A 16,825-nucleotide genomic window follows, 5' to 3' on the forward strand; every position below is an offset into this window, starting at 1 on the left:
TTTTTTCTTCAGATCTGCTTGCAGGCTGGGTTTTCTTTTTAGCCACTCTCTGAACTGAAGGTTAACTTGGAGATAAACTTATCTTTAATGTTATCCTGGGCCATGTGTTCATTTCTAATTACAGCAAGTTTTTGCTGCTGTATTTTTCCACAAGTGTGTCAGCACTATTTTCTGTCTTAGTGTTGAATATAAAGAGCTGCCAAGGAAAGCATTCCCATGATCTACAGTATTGGCAGACCCTCCCTACTTATGTGGAGCTTTTTCAGTTTCTCTGGTAAGCATCCTTGAAGGAATGATTCCCTTCAGATAGCAAACCAAATGTGTCCTTATTTCTAAAGTTGCCTGAAAAAAAAAATAAAATACTCAAGACCTCAGTCCAAGCTTGCTGCTTTTCTTTTGCATTCCAGACAAATAAAATGCTCGTGTAAGTAACCAAATTACAATACATATCAAAGTAACTATAGAGGAGGGTAAAATTCTGTATCATAAAGACACACAGTTTTCACCCATGTAACTAGGTGACACACTGCATTATATACTATGTGACACAGACTGTGTTAGTTCCAGTTGTGAGTAATCAGTACCACTCAGTAGTTAATGTAACATTACACTTTTTTTTCTTCTTCCTTCAATCAGCATATTCTTCTATATAAAGGCTACAGGGGAAGCATGTAGTGATGCTAAGTACCGTTCTTGCACATACTGGGAAGAGAAGGAGGGAAGGATTGTTCTCTCTCTAGAGGTACGTACTGTAAAATGAGCTGGAGAGCTCCCATAATGCCATGAAATTAAGCTAAAAAAGGTAACAGTAGTTAAAAACTCAATTTTGAACTCTTTAATTAATCCACCTGATAAATGAAAATTAAATGTTAATTTAAAGTGTTATTTGCAAACCATTTATGGATGGCTTTACTAAATTAGAGCAGCAGGATGGCTTTGGTTTTCAGGGATGATTTCTTTCTTTTGCAGTAAGATTTTATTTCTCAGCACTGACTGATGCTTCCAAGCGATTTTTGCAGTTCAATTAGTTAGCTCAGTTTTTGAAAGAGACAATTTAAACACCCGATGTTTAAAAATGCACAGGAGACAAATATACAAATGTTGTTTACCAGAAATACGACAAAAGTGTGGAAAAAAATGTATGTTATCAAATACCTTTAAATAGGCTTTCACATACATACCTGTTTCGTCACTTGTGCAGGGTACATGCCACTGGCAATGACATCTGTAAAGGTAACAGTAACCAACCAAAGTCAGAAACTTTCTCATTTACACCACTGAAATAATACTGGTCGTGCTTTCTGCAAGTACTATTTTAATAATTTAAACCTCAAAAAATATTAAATGGACTAAATTCATCCTAATCTGAACAGTCTCTTTATCAAGAACATTTCTGAAGATATGTGCACTGAATCTCCATGAAGACTGAAGACATTAACTTTGGCAGTTGATCTTGAGATTGTGAAAATAGAGCTGTTCCACAGAAGTCAGTTCCTTAAATAGGTGCTCCTACTGTGAATTGTTATTGGTTAGCAAAACCCAGACTGTTTTCTGCCACAAATAATTTGATTGACATAAACAGTCATTAGCGTAAATGAACTAAATGTTCCAGCTGTACACAATTCCTTTCACCAGTAGAAAATAAAGTAGAGAAATAAGCAATAAAGAATGGCTCTCACTACACTTCTTATGGTCACAGTCCTATTTATACAAGCTCTGGAAGCATGCTACCATAAATCTAGGATAAAGTGATGACTTATTTTAAAAAAAGGAATAGTTGAACAATGCCCCTATGTATTCTGCCATTAAAAATGTCTTTAAAAACTGCAGCACTCACAACTCCCACGTAGAAAATAAATCCCTTTTTATCTGTGTTAAACTTTCCTCCATCAAAGGAGCAAGTACTTGTACTGCCACACACGAATTTTTGTGTGCTAGAGAATCTCACAAAATTAATTTCAGGTTGACATCTGGATTTCAACCCAAATCTAATTCCAACATAACTAATTTGTAATGATACCACAACCGTTAAGTTTCACGTACCTGGACAGTTCCTTCACTTTATATGACAACTACAGATGTTCATTTCAATCATGTTTGATGTATTGTTTGTGAAAGCAGCTTTTGGGTGTTAGCCAGTATGCCATTATATAAAAAGACCAAATCTGTTAGTGATCTGCTCTAGGGAGCAGCACAGTAGTTTTAGGCACAACAGTGTTGTCCGTATAGCAGTGAGCAAAAAGCTTCCATTCCCCTGAGAAACACCGTCCATAAAATTGGTGTAATAGAAGAACCTTGTACTTCTTGGATGAAAATTTGCTGAGCCATACTGTGCTATGGATTCATCATGCAGACAGCATTGCAGGAGAATTACAGCCTACTGAGCTGATCTCTCCGAAATCAACAGAGAACACAACAAAAGAGATTTTGAATCAAGTAATCACTCGATCTCTCTCACTTTACTGCATAGCTTATCCTTAGCTACAAACATACTTAGCAACAAATAACTTTCAGCAGGACTTGTTAATATGTGGTTTGAACACTTGCTATGATTGGATTTCCCAGAAACTTCCTAGAAATTGAAGGCCAAGTTGTTCTTCCATATTCCTGAAGGAAAAGACTACAGTACAGAATGCCATGATTCTCCTAAAATTATACTCACTTCCAGTAAATGCCTTTTGTCATCATGAAGTCTAACTCCTTGACAGCACTGCAGCTACTTAAGAATTGACTGTTTTGTGACTGTGACTTCACGCAGTGAGTTTGCATACACACACTATCCCACAACTAATCTACAAGTGAAGGTTGAAGTGACAAATATTATCACACGTGGCTCAAACTCAGATTAAAGATTCTTACCATGCTTAGAAGTTTCTGAAGAACTTTTCCATAGGCTACCCATGGTTGTTTTTTTTTGTTTTTTGTTTTCTGTAGAAGAGTTTCATGGCAAGGTAGATTAATTATGCAGAAGTTTCAAGTGTTCCCTTTCCTTTTAATTGACTTTTTCCCCTCTGTTACACTGCCTTCCCATTTCCACTGGAAAACCAGAAAATTCCAATTGAGACTCTTTCAGTGATCTCTTGCAGCACTTTTTCAGGGGAAAAAAAAAAAAATAAAAGTCAGCAGAATGACACAGTAGGGGCTGCTTGCAAACATGCAAGTTACTTTTCAGTGGGTATCAGCCAGTTGCAACCTTTCAAGGTTCTAGATCCCTGAGCTTTGTGCAGAGAAGAGAAAAACCATGATATATAAAAAGAACAAGAGATGAGGGGCTATTTATGCTGACTTTTCAGTAACTGCTAAACAGCAAAGAAAAATATCTACCCACCTGCCTTTTAGATTACTGGGTTTCTCACTTACTGGTACTCAAAGACATGCAGATCATTGCAACATTCACTTCCTCTGCTTGCTTAGATTGTAGAACTTCTTTCACTATTTCTTTCTTGCCCCCACCAGCACACACGTTTCTCTGGTAAATATATTTCACATTTCAACATACTGACTTAAAAAGAAAAAGTTATTGCTACCATGTATATGAATATTAAGAATGAATATTAAGATGCTATAATTACAAAATAAACAAGAGAGTTTGGCAAAGCATATAATGATAACAAAAAGAGAATAGATAGATAGCTTACCCCTATCCTGGGCTCACTCACAAAACACCAGCAAAGCAGATCTCCAGAAGAGATCCTTCCCCACTGGCAGCCAGCTCTTAAATAGGTCTAGGAGGGGTGCAGCCAGGCTCCACCCCTTCCTGCAGCACAGGTGAATTGCCTTCAGCTGTGCTCCCATGGCTGACTCATGGCTCACCTCAGGTGATCCATCAGAGGTTCAGGCTGTGACTCAGCACCTCCCATACATACTGGTACTTGTGATAAAGCATTAGACACATGGAAGGAAAGTATGTATTTTTTCCCTAAAAGGAGGAAGCAGGACAGAAAAGAAGTATTTTGTTTTCCACCACAGCCTCTTTTTCTGGTCTAAAAAGTTTTAATGTCTTGTGTTTCTAGAGGGAAGTTATCTTCATTAGCATCATACTGTTACACCAGCCTGTTGCATCAGTTTCTCAGCACAAGGTTTTAGTGTTTTGGGGAGGGAAGAAAAAAAAAGGATAATTAAGACATAGTATGCAAAACAGAGATTATTTAGTTCTTGATGGTGTAACTCCATTCAGTAAGAAGCTGCCTCTGAATTCTACTCAGCAAAGATTTTACTACCTTGAATGAACTTTGCAAGCATTAACTTGTATTTCTAATGGTGCTCCTGAGAGCAGGAAAGCAATTGTTTGGCTTAATGGGTCTTAATACAGTTGTTCAGATTAAGAAGAAAACAGCAGCCTTTTTTCAAAATACACTCTTATGGAGTGGCTCTGAGAATGTACAATTGCTTCCTGACCTGGGAATTTCTTTCAGTGCTCCTCAGTGTTGTTGCCCACTTCTTATTAGTAGCACTAGACAGTTCTAACAAGGAAACAAGTGCTTCTGAACCGCTGTGCAGTCTCTGTTTTTTGAAGATTTCAACACATGACTAGAAAAAGCCAGTGGTGATCCATGGCATCCCAAACACCAGTCCTGCTCTCAAAGGGAGGCTGGACAAGCTGACTTCCAGAGGCTCCTTCTAGTTTGCATCTCTGTGATTTGGTGTGGATTTACTAGTCACCATAAAAGACCTTCTAATTCTTACTTGAAATTTTACTCTTACCTTGTTGGTAAACAAGTATTAACCAATTATCTTCTTGTATTCTGGAGATGAAGGTGTAACAGATGGTCATTACCACCAAGGCAGCCTCCTGAATGCATCTGTTAAAGCTGAAACTTCTGCAAATGCCAAAGATAGGGCAGCTCTGCTGAGAGACAGAGAAAGCAGCCTGAGATCGGCGGGTTGAAGGACAGCTTGTCCTTACAAGCTGTCAACAGAGTTAAATAACAGCAGTGAGGACATGGGTTACCGTACACCTATCAAAGGGTTACTGTAGTTTAAATGTCATCCACTGCTACTTTCCTACAGATGCTTGAAGAGGGCAGTATCCTATAACCGCCTTTATTCCAGCCTGAGTAGATCGCCACTGTGACAACAAGCTGAAAGAACTGATTATATGAAACTGAATAAACCAGGGAGTAGAACCTGAGATAAAGCCCAATTGCAAGTGTGTTCCTACAAACTACTATATGAATATGTGAATCTCTTCTGTTTTGCTAATAGAAGCACCCAAAGAGAGAGAAGACTTTTGAGCCAAGAGGAGGAGTGTGTATGAATCTCTATGTGGCTTGCTATTGCAGGATAGTAAAAGGCACCACAGGAAAGAAAGAAAACTTCTCTCTTAAAGTCATTTGTCTGAACAGTTACTCAACACATGCAGGCACATCAGCTAATAAGCTAATTTATCTACTTGCACCAAAAGCATTTTAAACATCACAATAACCAAGTTAAGAAATAAAAGAATATACAAAAACAGTGGCTGCACAGTCATATAAGCTGTTGCAATTGTGAAACTTTTAAATTGTTTGTACTGATTATAATGCCTGCTGACCATGTCCAGGCAGCCCCCGTGTACAGCACACACATAATTCTATGTGTGGCATGAAATGTAAGAAGTACATTTCCAGTCATCCCATTCAACAAAAACTAAAGGATGTTACCAGTGCTTATTAACAGTACATCAGAATCTGCACTGACTACTATAAAACAAATTTGCTGAAAGCAATGCTTAATCACATGGATTGAAGCTAGTCAACCTAAAACTATCCAAGAGTATTTACATGCCACAGATTTACTGTGCAGAGCAATGAGCTGAAGCAGGTACTAAAGCTACTGAGATCCAGTCAGTTTTATAACACCAAATTAATTTGCCTCTGCATGTTGTTGTCCTGTTTCAAATCCCCACTTTCTCCCATGGACAGTTTTGTTAATTTTTTTTTCCTCAGCAGAGTGAAAACTTACTTTTCCTCTCAGAATTACGATCATACACAAACTCAGGCCTTTGTACCACCTCCCTACTAGCAGGAACACTAGGAAGCAAAGCACTAAGCATCTGCTTGGATACTACTGGTAGTGAGAAGCATGTAGTAACATAAGGGAATTTGTTTATCCATCCTTTTTCACATAAGTATCACATAGGCAGCTTTAATTTTGGTATGTCCTTACTCTGAGACTTATTTCCTGTTTTGAATGCATTTGTTACTTTAGCATTATTTTCATCTAGGAAATAAAATTTCTATAGCACATCTTGTACTTCTAGCATCTAAAGATGTATGGAATGAGGGGCAAAAATCATAACCATGCTGTACGCCAGACAACTGAAACTTGGTAATATTCTACTGTTGATCTTCAGAGAAGAAAGTAAAACTGATAATGCTGTAAAAACGTATTAATTATGTATAGGGGCTATGTAATTTCCATCAGACTTTTATCAGTGGGATGCTACATCTTCCCCACAGTTATAAAATATCTCTCTTCAAGGTCAACTGAACATAACTTCTCTGAAAGTAGTAATCAAATGGATCCCCTACAGGCAGCAGCTCTTCAGATAGTAATGCTTTCATTACATTTGTTTTTCCTGCAGGAAATCATAAAATGCATTACTGACAAAGACACTTGATTTAAAGCAAGATCCTGCTCTGCACAGTGACTCCACACAAGACAGTGTTTATTGCTTCTCAGTGATGCTGTAACAGATACTTGTTGTAGAAAGAAAATATTATCCCTTCTTGACTGTCTTCCAAACTCATCCTAGAATGACTTTTCCCTGTCACTGATCATTACAAGCAATAAGCACACCAGAGATATCCATGCAACCTCATTACTCTCCACCAAGACTGTGCAGATATAGTTTGGCTGAATCTGTCAGTGCTGTGACATTATCAGATCCCACAATGTAAGCAACTTGCAATATGCAGTCACAGTAAGTTATAAAATTTCTGCCATACTGTAAAGATGAATATATAAAACACATACTACTGAATCAGCAATAATAAGTATGAATGGTCAAATACAAGGGACAGCTAAGTAAAGCTTATGAACAAATGACATACTTTGAGTCTAACGTAAGACACTGGTATCTGAATTTAGATCCTCACGTACCTGGAGCAATTCAGCCATGTGGAGTCACTGCTCACTTTGCCTTGAATGAAAATGAGAGAAAAGAAACAGTTCATTCTGTCACTCTCGTAAAATGTTCTAATGTCTTTTTGCAGAACTAGTCAACATGTTTTGTATAAATCATTGCTAAGAGTACAACAGACTTTCTTTCAGAGGTTCTTCAGTGGGCTTGGAAAGAATGACAGGAAGCCTAACAGTCAGAGGAAGAGAAGTTCTCACTCACTGAGTTGTCCCATTCTGAAACAAAGCCAAAGCTATGTTGGTGAAAGAATAAAGTGGTGGTGACAAAGAAAATCTATGATCCTCTTGTCTTTTGCTGTATCCCAACCTCATTCAGAAATTTACAGCTCTGCAATTGTGAGCTTTGCTTCTGTTGTATTTCGTTGCCTCATAGCAATGAAGACTTATCTCCTGTGTGCTTCCTTCCTCTTTTACTTCTTCCTCTAATCCATCCAGAATTCTGCACTTCTAGTATTTTATCTGCTGAATGAACATTTCCTTACCCCACATCCTGCTGCTAGGCACAAGTGTTGAGGGAGCTATACCATAAACCACACAACACAGCTAAAGGAAACAATTTCCAGAGGGGAACTATTCTTGGTGCGGACCAGCTCAAATGATTTTCACTGCACAAAGTTCACAGTACAATCTGAAAACATTTCTGCTGCCTTGGCTAAAAGGAGCACAGCCTCCTTCTGCACTTCTTCCAAAGGTCCTATCCATTTCAAGAAATGCTGGCATTTTGCCTATTCTTTTAGTCACCAAAATCTAATTACTTGCCAGCTAGGTGAGCTTTACATGCCCATCCCATTTAGCACCAGTTGCAGTGGTGCTGCAGACAGCCTTGATCTCAGCATCAGCTCTTACAGAGCTGTTCTACAGGGTGAGCAGCAGAAGCCAAGTACATACTGGTGATTAATCACAGCTGTCAAGCACTCCACCCAGCCTTCTTAAAGGCTGGCTGCATTATTACATGGAATTTGATGCACTACAGTGCAGTACAGCTCCTGGTTTTGGTACTAAAAGCACTGAACCAACTTGCACTTACTATCATGCAAATATGACTGAAGATCACCTTTCGGTCTCATCCAAAGAGAGAATGGTAGAATTCCAGTGTGATGGTAACAGCCCTTGTGCTTCAACCATGAACTTCTAGTTTTTCAAACGTCCATAATCATAAGCAGCATAAGAAGTGGTCAGGTTTTGGAAGCGGCTCTGTTTGAGGCACCAAACTGTTTAACAAAAAATACACGTGCCCTCTGCAAACAGCTCCTGTAACTTGAGGCTAGGACTGGCACTGCCTAGCGATGTGCACCAGGGCACTGCAAGCACTGAGAAAAACAAAAAAGGAGGAGAGGGAATAGAGGCATTCTTCCCTCTTAAAGACAAGCAAGCCATAAATGGTGGGTTCAATCCTCTCCTGCTGAATGGCAAAAGGCATTTGGAGCAAGAAATGTACATAATTGTTCTGCTTTTCATAGTTGGAGAATTCAGTAGGTTTGTTTCTCAACATCTACATGATTTAAAGAGAAATATCAGTAGACACAATAATAATCAGTACGTTCTTAAGGTGCAATCCTTGCTTCACAGGGAATGGATCGATCACAGAACAACAGCTTTCCAAGGTGCCAGGAATATTAGCCAATGCAAACATGCACTGAAAGACTGAAGAGAGAAAACAGTGTTATAATAAATGGAATTTTGGTTGAAAAGATTAAGCTTTACTTAAAAAGGTGGAGAAGGTATTGTTCAATAGCTTATTCAGTTATGTTCTCTATGTGGAGGTCTATGTACAGAAAGACACACACCTGCATTTCTTGACAAAAATCATTACTTTCCCATCCAGTGCTCAGGCCTCTCCTTTAGACTTCTAAATAACTTTCTTCCCAAATATTAGGCTATAACATAAACCAGTTAAACTAGATGAATTACCTTTTAAAAATGGCACAGAAATGAAGGACTGATACACGTAATCCTAATGCAAAAAATTTCCTGTCCAAGCAGACTTCAAAATACATGTTCTAAATCCCTGCTAAAAGAACCAGAAGAGATTGCTAGGAAATCTTCCTACAAGCATATGATACATAAGCAAACAAGAAGAAAATTTAGGCATTTCACAAGTTTAACAAGTTTGCTGTTACACACAGCAGCTCTATAAAAGCAAGAGATACGGTTCTTATCTGTCTTTCCCTCATGACCCTTAACTAAACTATTCATATAAATTGTCATGGCAACTTAGACACAAGGATACCAGCAAAAGCAAGTCAATTCCCCTTGGAGAGATTTAGAATAGCAAAAGCTCTACCCATTCTGATGCTGGCAGAGATAAAGCCCTTCCCTGTTCCATGATCACAGACCACACCAACTTCTTGCTGAGGTGTTGCTCCCAGACGCTCTTGCTCAGGCTGCAGCCGTAAGCCTCCAGCCCAGGTCAAACATGAGAATGGATCACCTGGAAGAAGTTCTACCTTCACTAACTCTTACTGAATGCGATTTGAGTTCAGAAAGAAATCAGTTTTTCCAAAATTAAGCATTACATAAGAATCAATATTATTTTCCTTACGCGAACACATATTTATTCACTGCAACCCTGCAGTTTCACCAAAACCATCCATTTCTTGCTGAATGACAGCAGTACAGACCACATTTCTTTCAGATCTCTTCACAGACTCATCTGAAGAGTGAAAACATTAATTTTTTCTATTTTTTCCCTCCTCCTGCAGTCACAACACTTCATGCAGCTTTTTTCTTCATATATGTATTTTTTTATACTTTGTATATATAAAGACAATAAATATAATACATACATTATATACAGATAAGCAATAATTTTGCAATACACATGGTAAAAGAGAAATAATTTAAGAGAATATGAGAACTGCAGTAAATGCTTGTGTGCAAGCTCTACTGACATAGCAGCAGCGCAAGAACTTCCACTCTGACAGCTGAAGTCCTAATTTGACAGCCATGTAAACTATCCCATATTGGCTGCGCAGGCTCCCATCTGACCACCACCAGTCAGAGCATCCAGCCTGTGCCTCCAATGGTCACTGAGTGCTTTACGTAGCACTACAGCAGAACACACTCCAAGAGCTGCTGGACTCACTATGATGGCTATTTTCCTGTTTCTCACTGGAGTGACTGCCTCCCATGAGTAACAAACACAGCCACACTGAAATGCAAACATACACTGAAAGAGGGAAAGCATCTTCCTGCCAATTGTTAGGAACGTTCTCTCACTAAGAGAAAATCCTTGGCAAATTCAAGTGGAACCCTAGAAATACAGCAGGCAATATACAAATCCAAAAACCAAAAACACATATGACAGCAGATAAATAGGTATTTATTTAGGTTCATCTCAAAACACACAAAAATAAAGGACATTAAGGCATTCTGTATTCAATAACCGTTCATATGGCAAAGATGACTTCTCTTTCTGATAAGAAGAGCACACTAGAATACAAGTTTCCCCAACACATTTGGCAGCGCAGACTTGTCAGCCTGTTCCAACATTCAGCCAGCAAAACCCATCAAAGAATGCCCACTTCTCTCATAAAAGAGCTACAAGATCTAACAGTTGTTGAGAGACATGCCAGATTGCACTCTTCTTTCCCTTCAAACACACGACCTTCTGTAAAGATGCACACTGGAGAAAGACTAACAAGTGCATATTTCAGAGAATAAAGAACGCAGACTCATATTGGAAGCTCTCATTTCTTTCAGTAACCAGAGTACTTGTCCTTGCTTTCACTAGTGTTTGCTACTTCAGCCAAAAACGAGTGAAAAGAGAACAAGTTCTGCCTCAGAATGAAACAATTTTTATGCTCTTCTACATTTGTATTAGATAAACAAATGACAAAAGTTTTGTTTCCATGGAATCATTTATTTTAATGAATTATGCTATCAAGTGACTAATCACTGTTATAGTGCTTTTTTCTTCCATTGGAGTAACATCATCGGGAAATGTTTACAGTATCATCAGGTTCACTACAAAAGGATTTTACTACAGAGTAAGATATAAATTAAAAAACACTGCATATAGCACTATTCATTTTACCACGTTCACCCTCTGTATCCTTTGTTCACATTTTTACCTCCATTTAAGGCAAGTTTAGTTTCCAAAGACGACCATGCAGTCTCAAGACAAACTTGTGTGTCTGGATTTATGAGCTAGGAAATCGAGCTTTATAAAACCTTTACTTCAACAAATAAGAAAGCTATTAAGAGAAAGACGGTGACCCAAAATTGCACTGTATTAAGAGGTTGAGTTTCCATGTACCAAAGTCCTTTATTCATCATCTTTAGAACCAGTTTTGCTTAACTACGGAAGAGACACAAAAAGAAATTGTTCAAAGTTTAGACTGCCATTCCATTTATTAGGAAACAAGAACATTATTTCCATCTTACATAGACCACATGTATATTTAATTAATAATATAGACTGAATGTGATACTGTATCAAGAGATTGAAAGGCACCAAAAATAATTTCTTAACTTTAAGCACTAAATAAGCTTATTTCCTGAACCTGAAATCCTATCTTCATTTATTTTGTGAACTGCTTTAAAAAAAAAAAAACAAACAAAATGCAACTGATTTTAAGGAAAAGCAAACAAACAAAAGAAACAACCCAAACCAACCAATCAACCATCCAAACCACAAAGAATCTTAGGGTACAAGGTCTATTTAATTTGAAGATCAGGTCACCTGCTCTCCAAAATAAAAGATGTAGCAATTGAGAAATCACCCCCTCACGTCTCTGGAAGACTTCCACATAGAGATTCACACAACACAAAACCAAACACTATTTCTCTTTTTTTTCCCCTAAAGCTAATTTTATAATTATTAAACATCGTGAACCTATTGGGAAATTGATCTGGAATCCAAGTCATCCACTAGAAACAGCTACTTTCAATTCAGGATAACTGCCGACAACAACCATCATCATTTGCTCGCGGAACAACCACAGCCTTATGCTGTGCAATTATAGTTGTGCAAAATAAAATAGCTTGCTATCAAAATGGTCAAGTAGCTACACTGACTTCCACTGAACAAGCAAAGCCTGAAAAACATTTGAGAACTACACAAATTAGAATCTAAAATGAGCAACAGACTTACAGTTCTTACTATTGCTTGCAAATTTTTTTAATGTTAAAAGATAACTTGATAATACTTACATGCTGGATGCACACAGATACAAATCAGATGCCACAGGCAAATCCAAACAGCAAAGGAAAAAAAAAAAAATAATCAGATTAGCTTTCTTCAGATGTACAAATCAATTCAAATGCACAGAGGCAGTATGTTGCTAGCACTGCTTATCATACAGCTGTACTACCTTAATGACGTCCACCCAGTTCCATCCTCGAGGAAGTTCTCCTTTGTGATCTGCAGAATAACCAGGTTTTATTTTCAACGCACAAACGAATTAAAATCAACACACAAAATTGTAAAGAGTCATAAATCTTAGTTTGTCCATTACAAAGCATTGAAGACAAAGAACACATTTACATCCTGAACGCATCCTGTTCTTCAAAGTAATTCTCAGACCTTTTACACCTGAATTAACAGACAATTCTAAAATGAGCTGAATCAACCACTAGTGATGCATTCTTTCAACTAAATCTTACACAGGTTTTCCCACCTGACATCCACATTTAGAATGCCATGGATTTAAATTAGATAAATTATACTTAGAAATTGCTATAGTGAGATATAATTTTGCTGCATTGACTAAGCATTACCTAGATCATTATTAAAAACTGAGGCTAAGCACAAAATTGTTCAGAGTTAAGCCAAAATACTGAACCCTTTTCTATAAAAAACGTAGTATTTCACTGAAAGCACAAAGTGACTCCAGAAGCACCTCTATCTTGAGGATACAAACTAATTAAAAGGTTCTACTTTGGGTTCCAAGCAAACATTTTCTTTTAGAAATTACACTTTTAATAACATGGATTACTTATCAGGGCCTATCAACAAAATATAAGCCTTTTGTTGGAAGGGACTACTAGGATGTCCCCAATGCTTTCCCCAAATGGTATGTTTGAAAACTTCACTTATGTCGCAAACTGAAATAACAAAATGAAATTAAAATTTAATTGAATCAACAACACCTCAAAATCCCTACTCTATAGTTTTTACTGCTTCTGCCAGAACTATCATCTCAGGCAAGAACCACATACCTGTGTTTCTTTTGCTTGTTTTACATTGAAAGCAGTTAATCTTATAAGCAAGAGCCTTCTGATTCCAATTACCAAAACAACACAGCTGTTAAGTTTCGACTCCTGCACAGCACAAACATAACAATACCATAATGGACAAACCTGTTTTGTCAGCTAGCTTTCTTTTCTGGGTTTTGGATAACTGTTCCTTTTTGTCTTTTTTCTTATTTGCTGGCACATCAGAAGTTCCAATAGAAATATTATTGCTTACTGAAGTCTGAGAAAGGCAAAAGTGGTTGTTAATATTTTGCATGCTAGTTCACCTATCATACTCCAGAATCCAGTACAAATACAGAGTAAAAACAGTTTCCTCTGTGCCTGATTACTGTGAAAAAGAAAAGCCATCAGCAGCCTGCAGCTTTTAATCAGCATACAATGATGACAGCAGTAGCTTTAAGAACCATGACAAAGAGACTGGAATTATTCCCTTTCAGAGTTGCCAAGGGGCACTTCTTACACTGTCAAAATTTGATGGTGAAGTGTGATTTAGTCTGAAGGGATTCAGACTTGCAAAATACAAAAAACATTCATTTTTCCTCAAATTAAGTCTGCAGCATGACAAAGGCCATTGAAGAGGAAGCAATACAAGAAGGCAAACACAGAAGCTGCAAAACTTGCAGAAGATCCTGAAGGTGCATCCACGCAATTCACAGCATCCCAAGAAGCTTTCAATAATTGACACCTGAGCAGACATATTTAATCTATTTCAGCTCTCTTCAGCTTTGTTTCTGTTCCAAGTCTCCATTTTAATGTCATTTTGCAGCCCATCCACATTTTGCTATGACACAAAATAACAATTATTACCACAGAGCATTGTAGTACCATGATCTATGGGCTACTGTTTAGCCACAGCCATATATTAGTCAGTATTCTGAGTGTAAACCTTAAAAGTAAAGCAATGAAGTACTCTGAGGTTTACTAACTACTTTTGCAGAATTAAAAGTGAGGAATTTAAATGTGAATTTATCAACTTACCACAGTGTTAACAGGCTGATTTTCCATGAACAATTCTTTATTGTCTTTGGCATATTCAAAAAGTGTGTATGTCATAGCAGTTCCAAGATTAGCTTCCACTTCTACCATTAATTTATCCAATATACTTTGTTTAATAGCTGAAGATCTGAAAAAAATTATAGAACTCATCTATAATCTAGACAGAAGAAAAAAGCTCATCAACCAAAAAGCTCCCACAAGTAAAGTTAGGGAGCGAAGCTACCAAGTATGCTTACATTGTGTTGTTGAAGAAAGCATCCATTGATATGACTGGTGCTGTTTGTGGATATGTTTCTGGCCAAGAAACTTCTATTAGAAAGGCTTTGGGATCTCCATTTTCTCCTATCTGAAGAGGAAAAAATGTAATCAGAAAGCAATAGCTTCCAGTCACTTATTAAAGATTAAACTATCAATACACAAGTCTTTCTCCTCTCTAAAACAGATCAAATTACTTCGGATAGCAATTTATAAAGCTGGTCAGAAATTAAAAATCTTTCAGATAAAAATCTTATCTAGACATAAACTTTAGCCTCAGAGCTTTTATCCTGGGAAAAGCAAAATTAGTATAAATAAATAAATAAATATACATAAGGGGCTCTGAGCAACCTGGTCTAGAGTGAGGCATCCCTGCCTATTGCAGAGGGGTTAGAACTAGATCACAGAATCACAGAGTGGCCTGGGTTGAAAAGGACCTCAGTAATCACCTATTTCCAACCTCCCTACTTTGTGCAGGGTTGCCCACCACCAGACCAGGCTGCCCAGAGCCACATCCAGCCTAGCCTTGAGTGCCTCCAGGGATAGGTGTATAATCAAAGAATATTAGGATGTTATAATCACAAAATAAACAAGAGAGTTAGGTAAAGCAGACTATGATAACAAAAGAGAATAAATAGAAGACTTATCCCTATCACAGGCTTGCTCACAAAACACCAGCAGAGGAGAGCCGTAGAAAAGATCCTTCCCCACTGGTAGCCAGCTCTTAAATGGGTCTAGGAGGGGTGCAGCCAGGCTCCACCCCTTCCTGCAGCACAGGTGAATTGCCTTCAGCTGTGCTCCATCACTGACTCATGGCTCGCCTCAGGTGATCCATCAGAGGTTCAGGCCCTGACTCAGCACTTCCCACACAATGGGGCATCCACAACCTCCTTAGGCAACCTGTTCCAGTGCGTCACCACCCTGTGTGAAAAACTTCCTCCTAATATCTAACTTAAACCTCCCCCATCTCAGTTTGAAACCAGATGATCTTAAATTTCCCTTCTAACCCGAACAATTCTATGACTCTCTGCTACATGAAGTTATTTCATTTCAATGTCTGTACCAGTACAGCGTAGTAACTGATATTCAGTAGCATCTGGAGTAGAAACAAAATACATAAAACTTTAAATCAAACATCAGCAACATTCATCAAGACATCGTGTACGCTGTAGCTGTCCAGTTCCCAGCAGGGTCAAGAAGGAAACTCATGATATGGTTTACATACAAGTTCTCCTTTCCTCAGGAAGGCACTGCCTGCGCCATGAGTAAATCCACACAGAAAGCTGCACAACCATGCTCCTCCTTGTCAGTGCAGCTAAAAATCGGGTAGCCTTCTTTTCAATGATACTACATTTCTTCAGTATCTGTAAAGACCTTTCTTTTGTCTCATTTTCTTAGCAGATGGATCACAGAACACCTTTGTTTTACGTGAGGCCCACCGGAGACTGACGAGACACACTAATTCTTTTGACTTCTCCTGCACTTACTGCACTACGCTTTCCCAAACCCAAAACTTGGTGTCAGACAAAGGCAATAAGAATACATTGTTTCACAGGCATGATACACGATTACCTTTGTCTGATATTAAGTTTCACGACACTTCGATTCAGTTTTCCTAACTTTTGACTTCCTACTCGGTGACAACTGAAGCTGGCAAGATCCCGCGACGCAGTGCAGGCTCGTCACGATCACACTTTCCAAAAAATACAGCTAACTTAGAGCAGCGATACGCGCGTCAAGGGAACCTCGGGCCGCCCCTGCGGGCAGCCCCATCCGGGCACCGCACAGCCGCGCCGTGACCGCCTGACAGCGCCGCACGAAGGTCCCGCGACACCTCCCTCCTGGCACAGCGCTGCCTTACCCTGTACTGGAAGGACACCGGGCTGAGCTCCCTGAAGCAGCCGTCTCCTTCGTAGATCGAGCGCAGCGCCTCCAGTTCCATCTGAGAGAGGGACACGGAGCGCGATCAAAGACCGCGGTTCCCCCCCCGGTCCCGCACCTCAGGCTTTTCCCGCCTTCTCCCCGCCGCGCGCCCCTCCCGGGCCGGCTCCCCTCAGCCGGGCGGGAGGCGGCCCGGCCCACCCCTCCTCTCACCTCCTGGTCCTCATTGGCCGCCATGGCGCGCGGCAGGCACCACGCGCGCACCCGCCTGGGGCCGCGCGGCCCCGTCGCCGCCACGCATGCGCAGGAGGCCGGAGCGAGCCCCCGCCGCGATCGGCGCTCCCTTCCTGTCTTCCTCGTCTCTTCCTCCTTT

General features: G+C 39.2%; 1 protein-coding gene across 2 annotated transcripts; it reads right to left on the reverse strand.

Moving 5' to 3' along the window:
- Nucleotides 1-10,423: 10,423 nt before the first annotated feature.
- Nucleotides 10,424-16,801, reverse strand: RWDD4 (RWD domain containing 4). Of its 2 annotated transcripts, none has more exons than XM_052682635.1 (7): nt 16,666-16,801; nt 16,433-16,513; nt 14,553-14,662; nt 14,299-14,443; nt 13,426-13,540; nt 12,435-12,487; nt 10,424-11,422 (listed from the first exon to the last, which is right to left on the reverse strand). In XM_052682635.1, exons 1-7 carry the CDS (start codon nt 16,687-16,689, stop codon nt 11,390-11,392), a joined length of 561 nt encoding a protein of 186 aa, XP_052538595.1. In that variant the 5' UTR covers nt 16,690-16,801; the 3' UTR covers nt 10,424-11,389. The 2 variants fall into 2 exon arrangements, with proteins under 2 accessions (XP_052538595.1, XP_052538594.1); XM_052682634.1 differs by lacking the exon at nt 10,424-11,422 and adding an exon at nt 11,435-12,279 and having other exon boundaries at nt 12,438-12,487.
- Nucleotides 16,802-16,825: the final 24 nt, after the last annotated feature.

Source organism: Tympanuchus pallidicinctus, unplaced genomic scaffold (assembly GCF_026119805.1).
Source record: "Tympanuchus pallidicinctus isolate F22 unplaced genomic scaffold, pur_lepc_1.0 scaffold2, whole genome shotgun sequence".
NCBI lineage: Eukaryota > Metazoa > Chordata > Aves > Galliformes > Phasianidae > Tympanuchus > Tympanuchus pallidicinctus.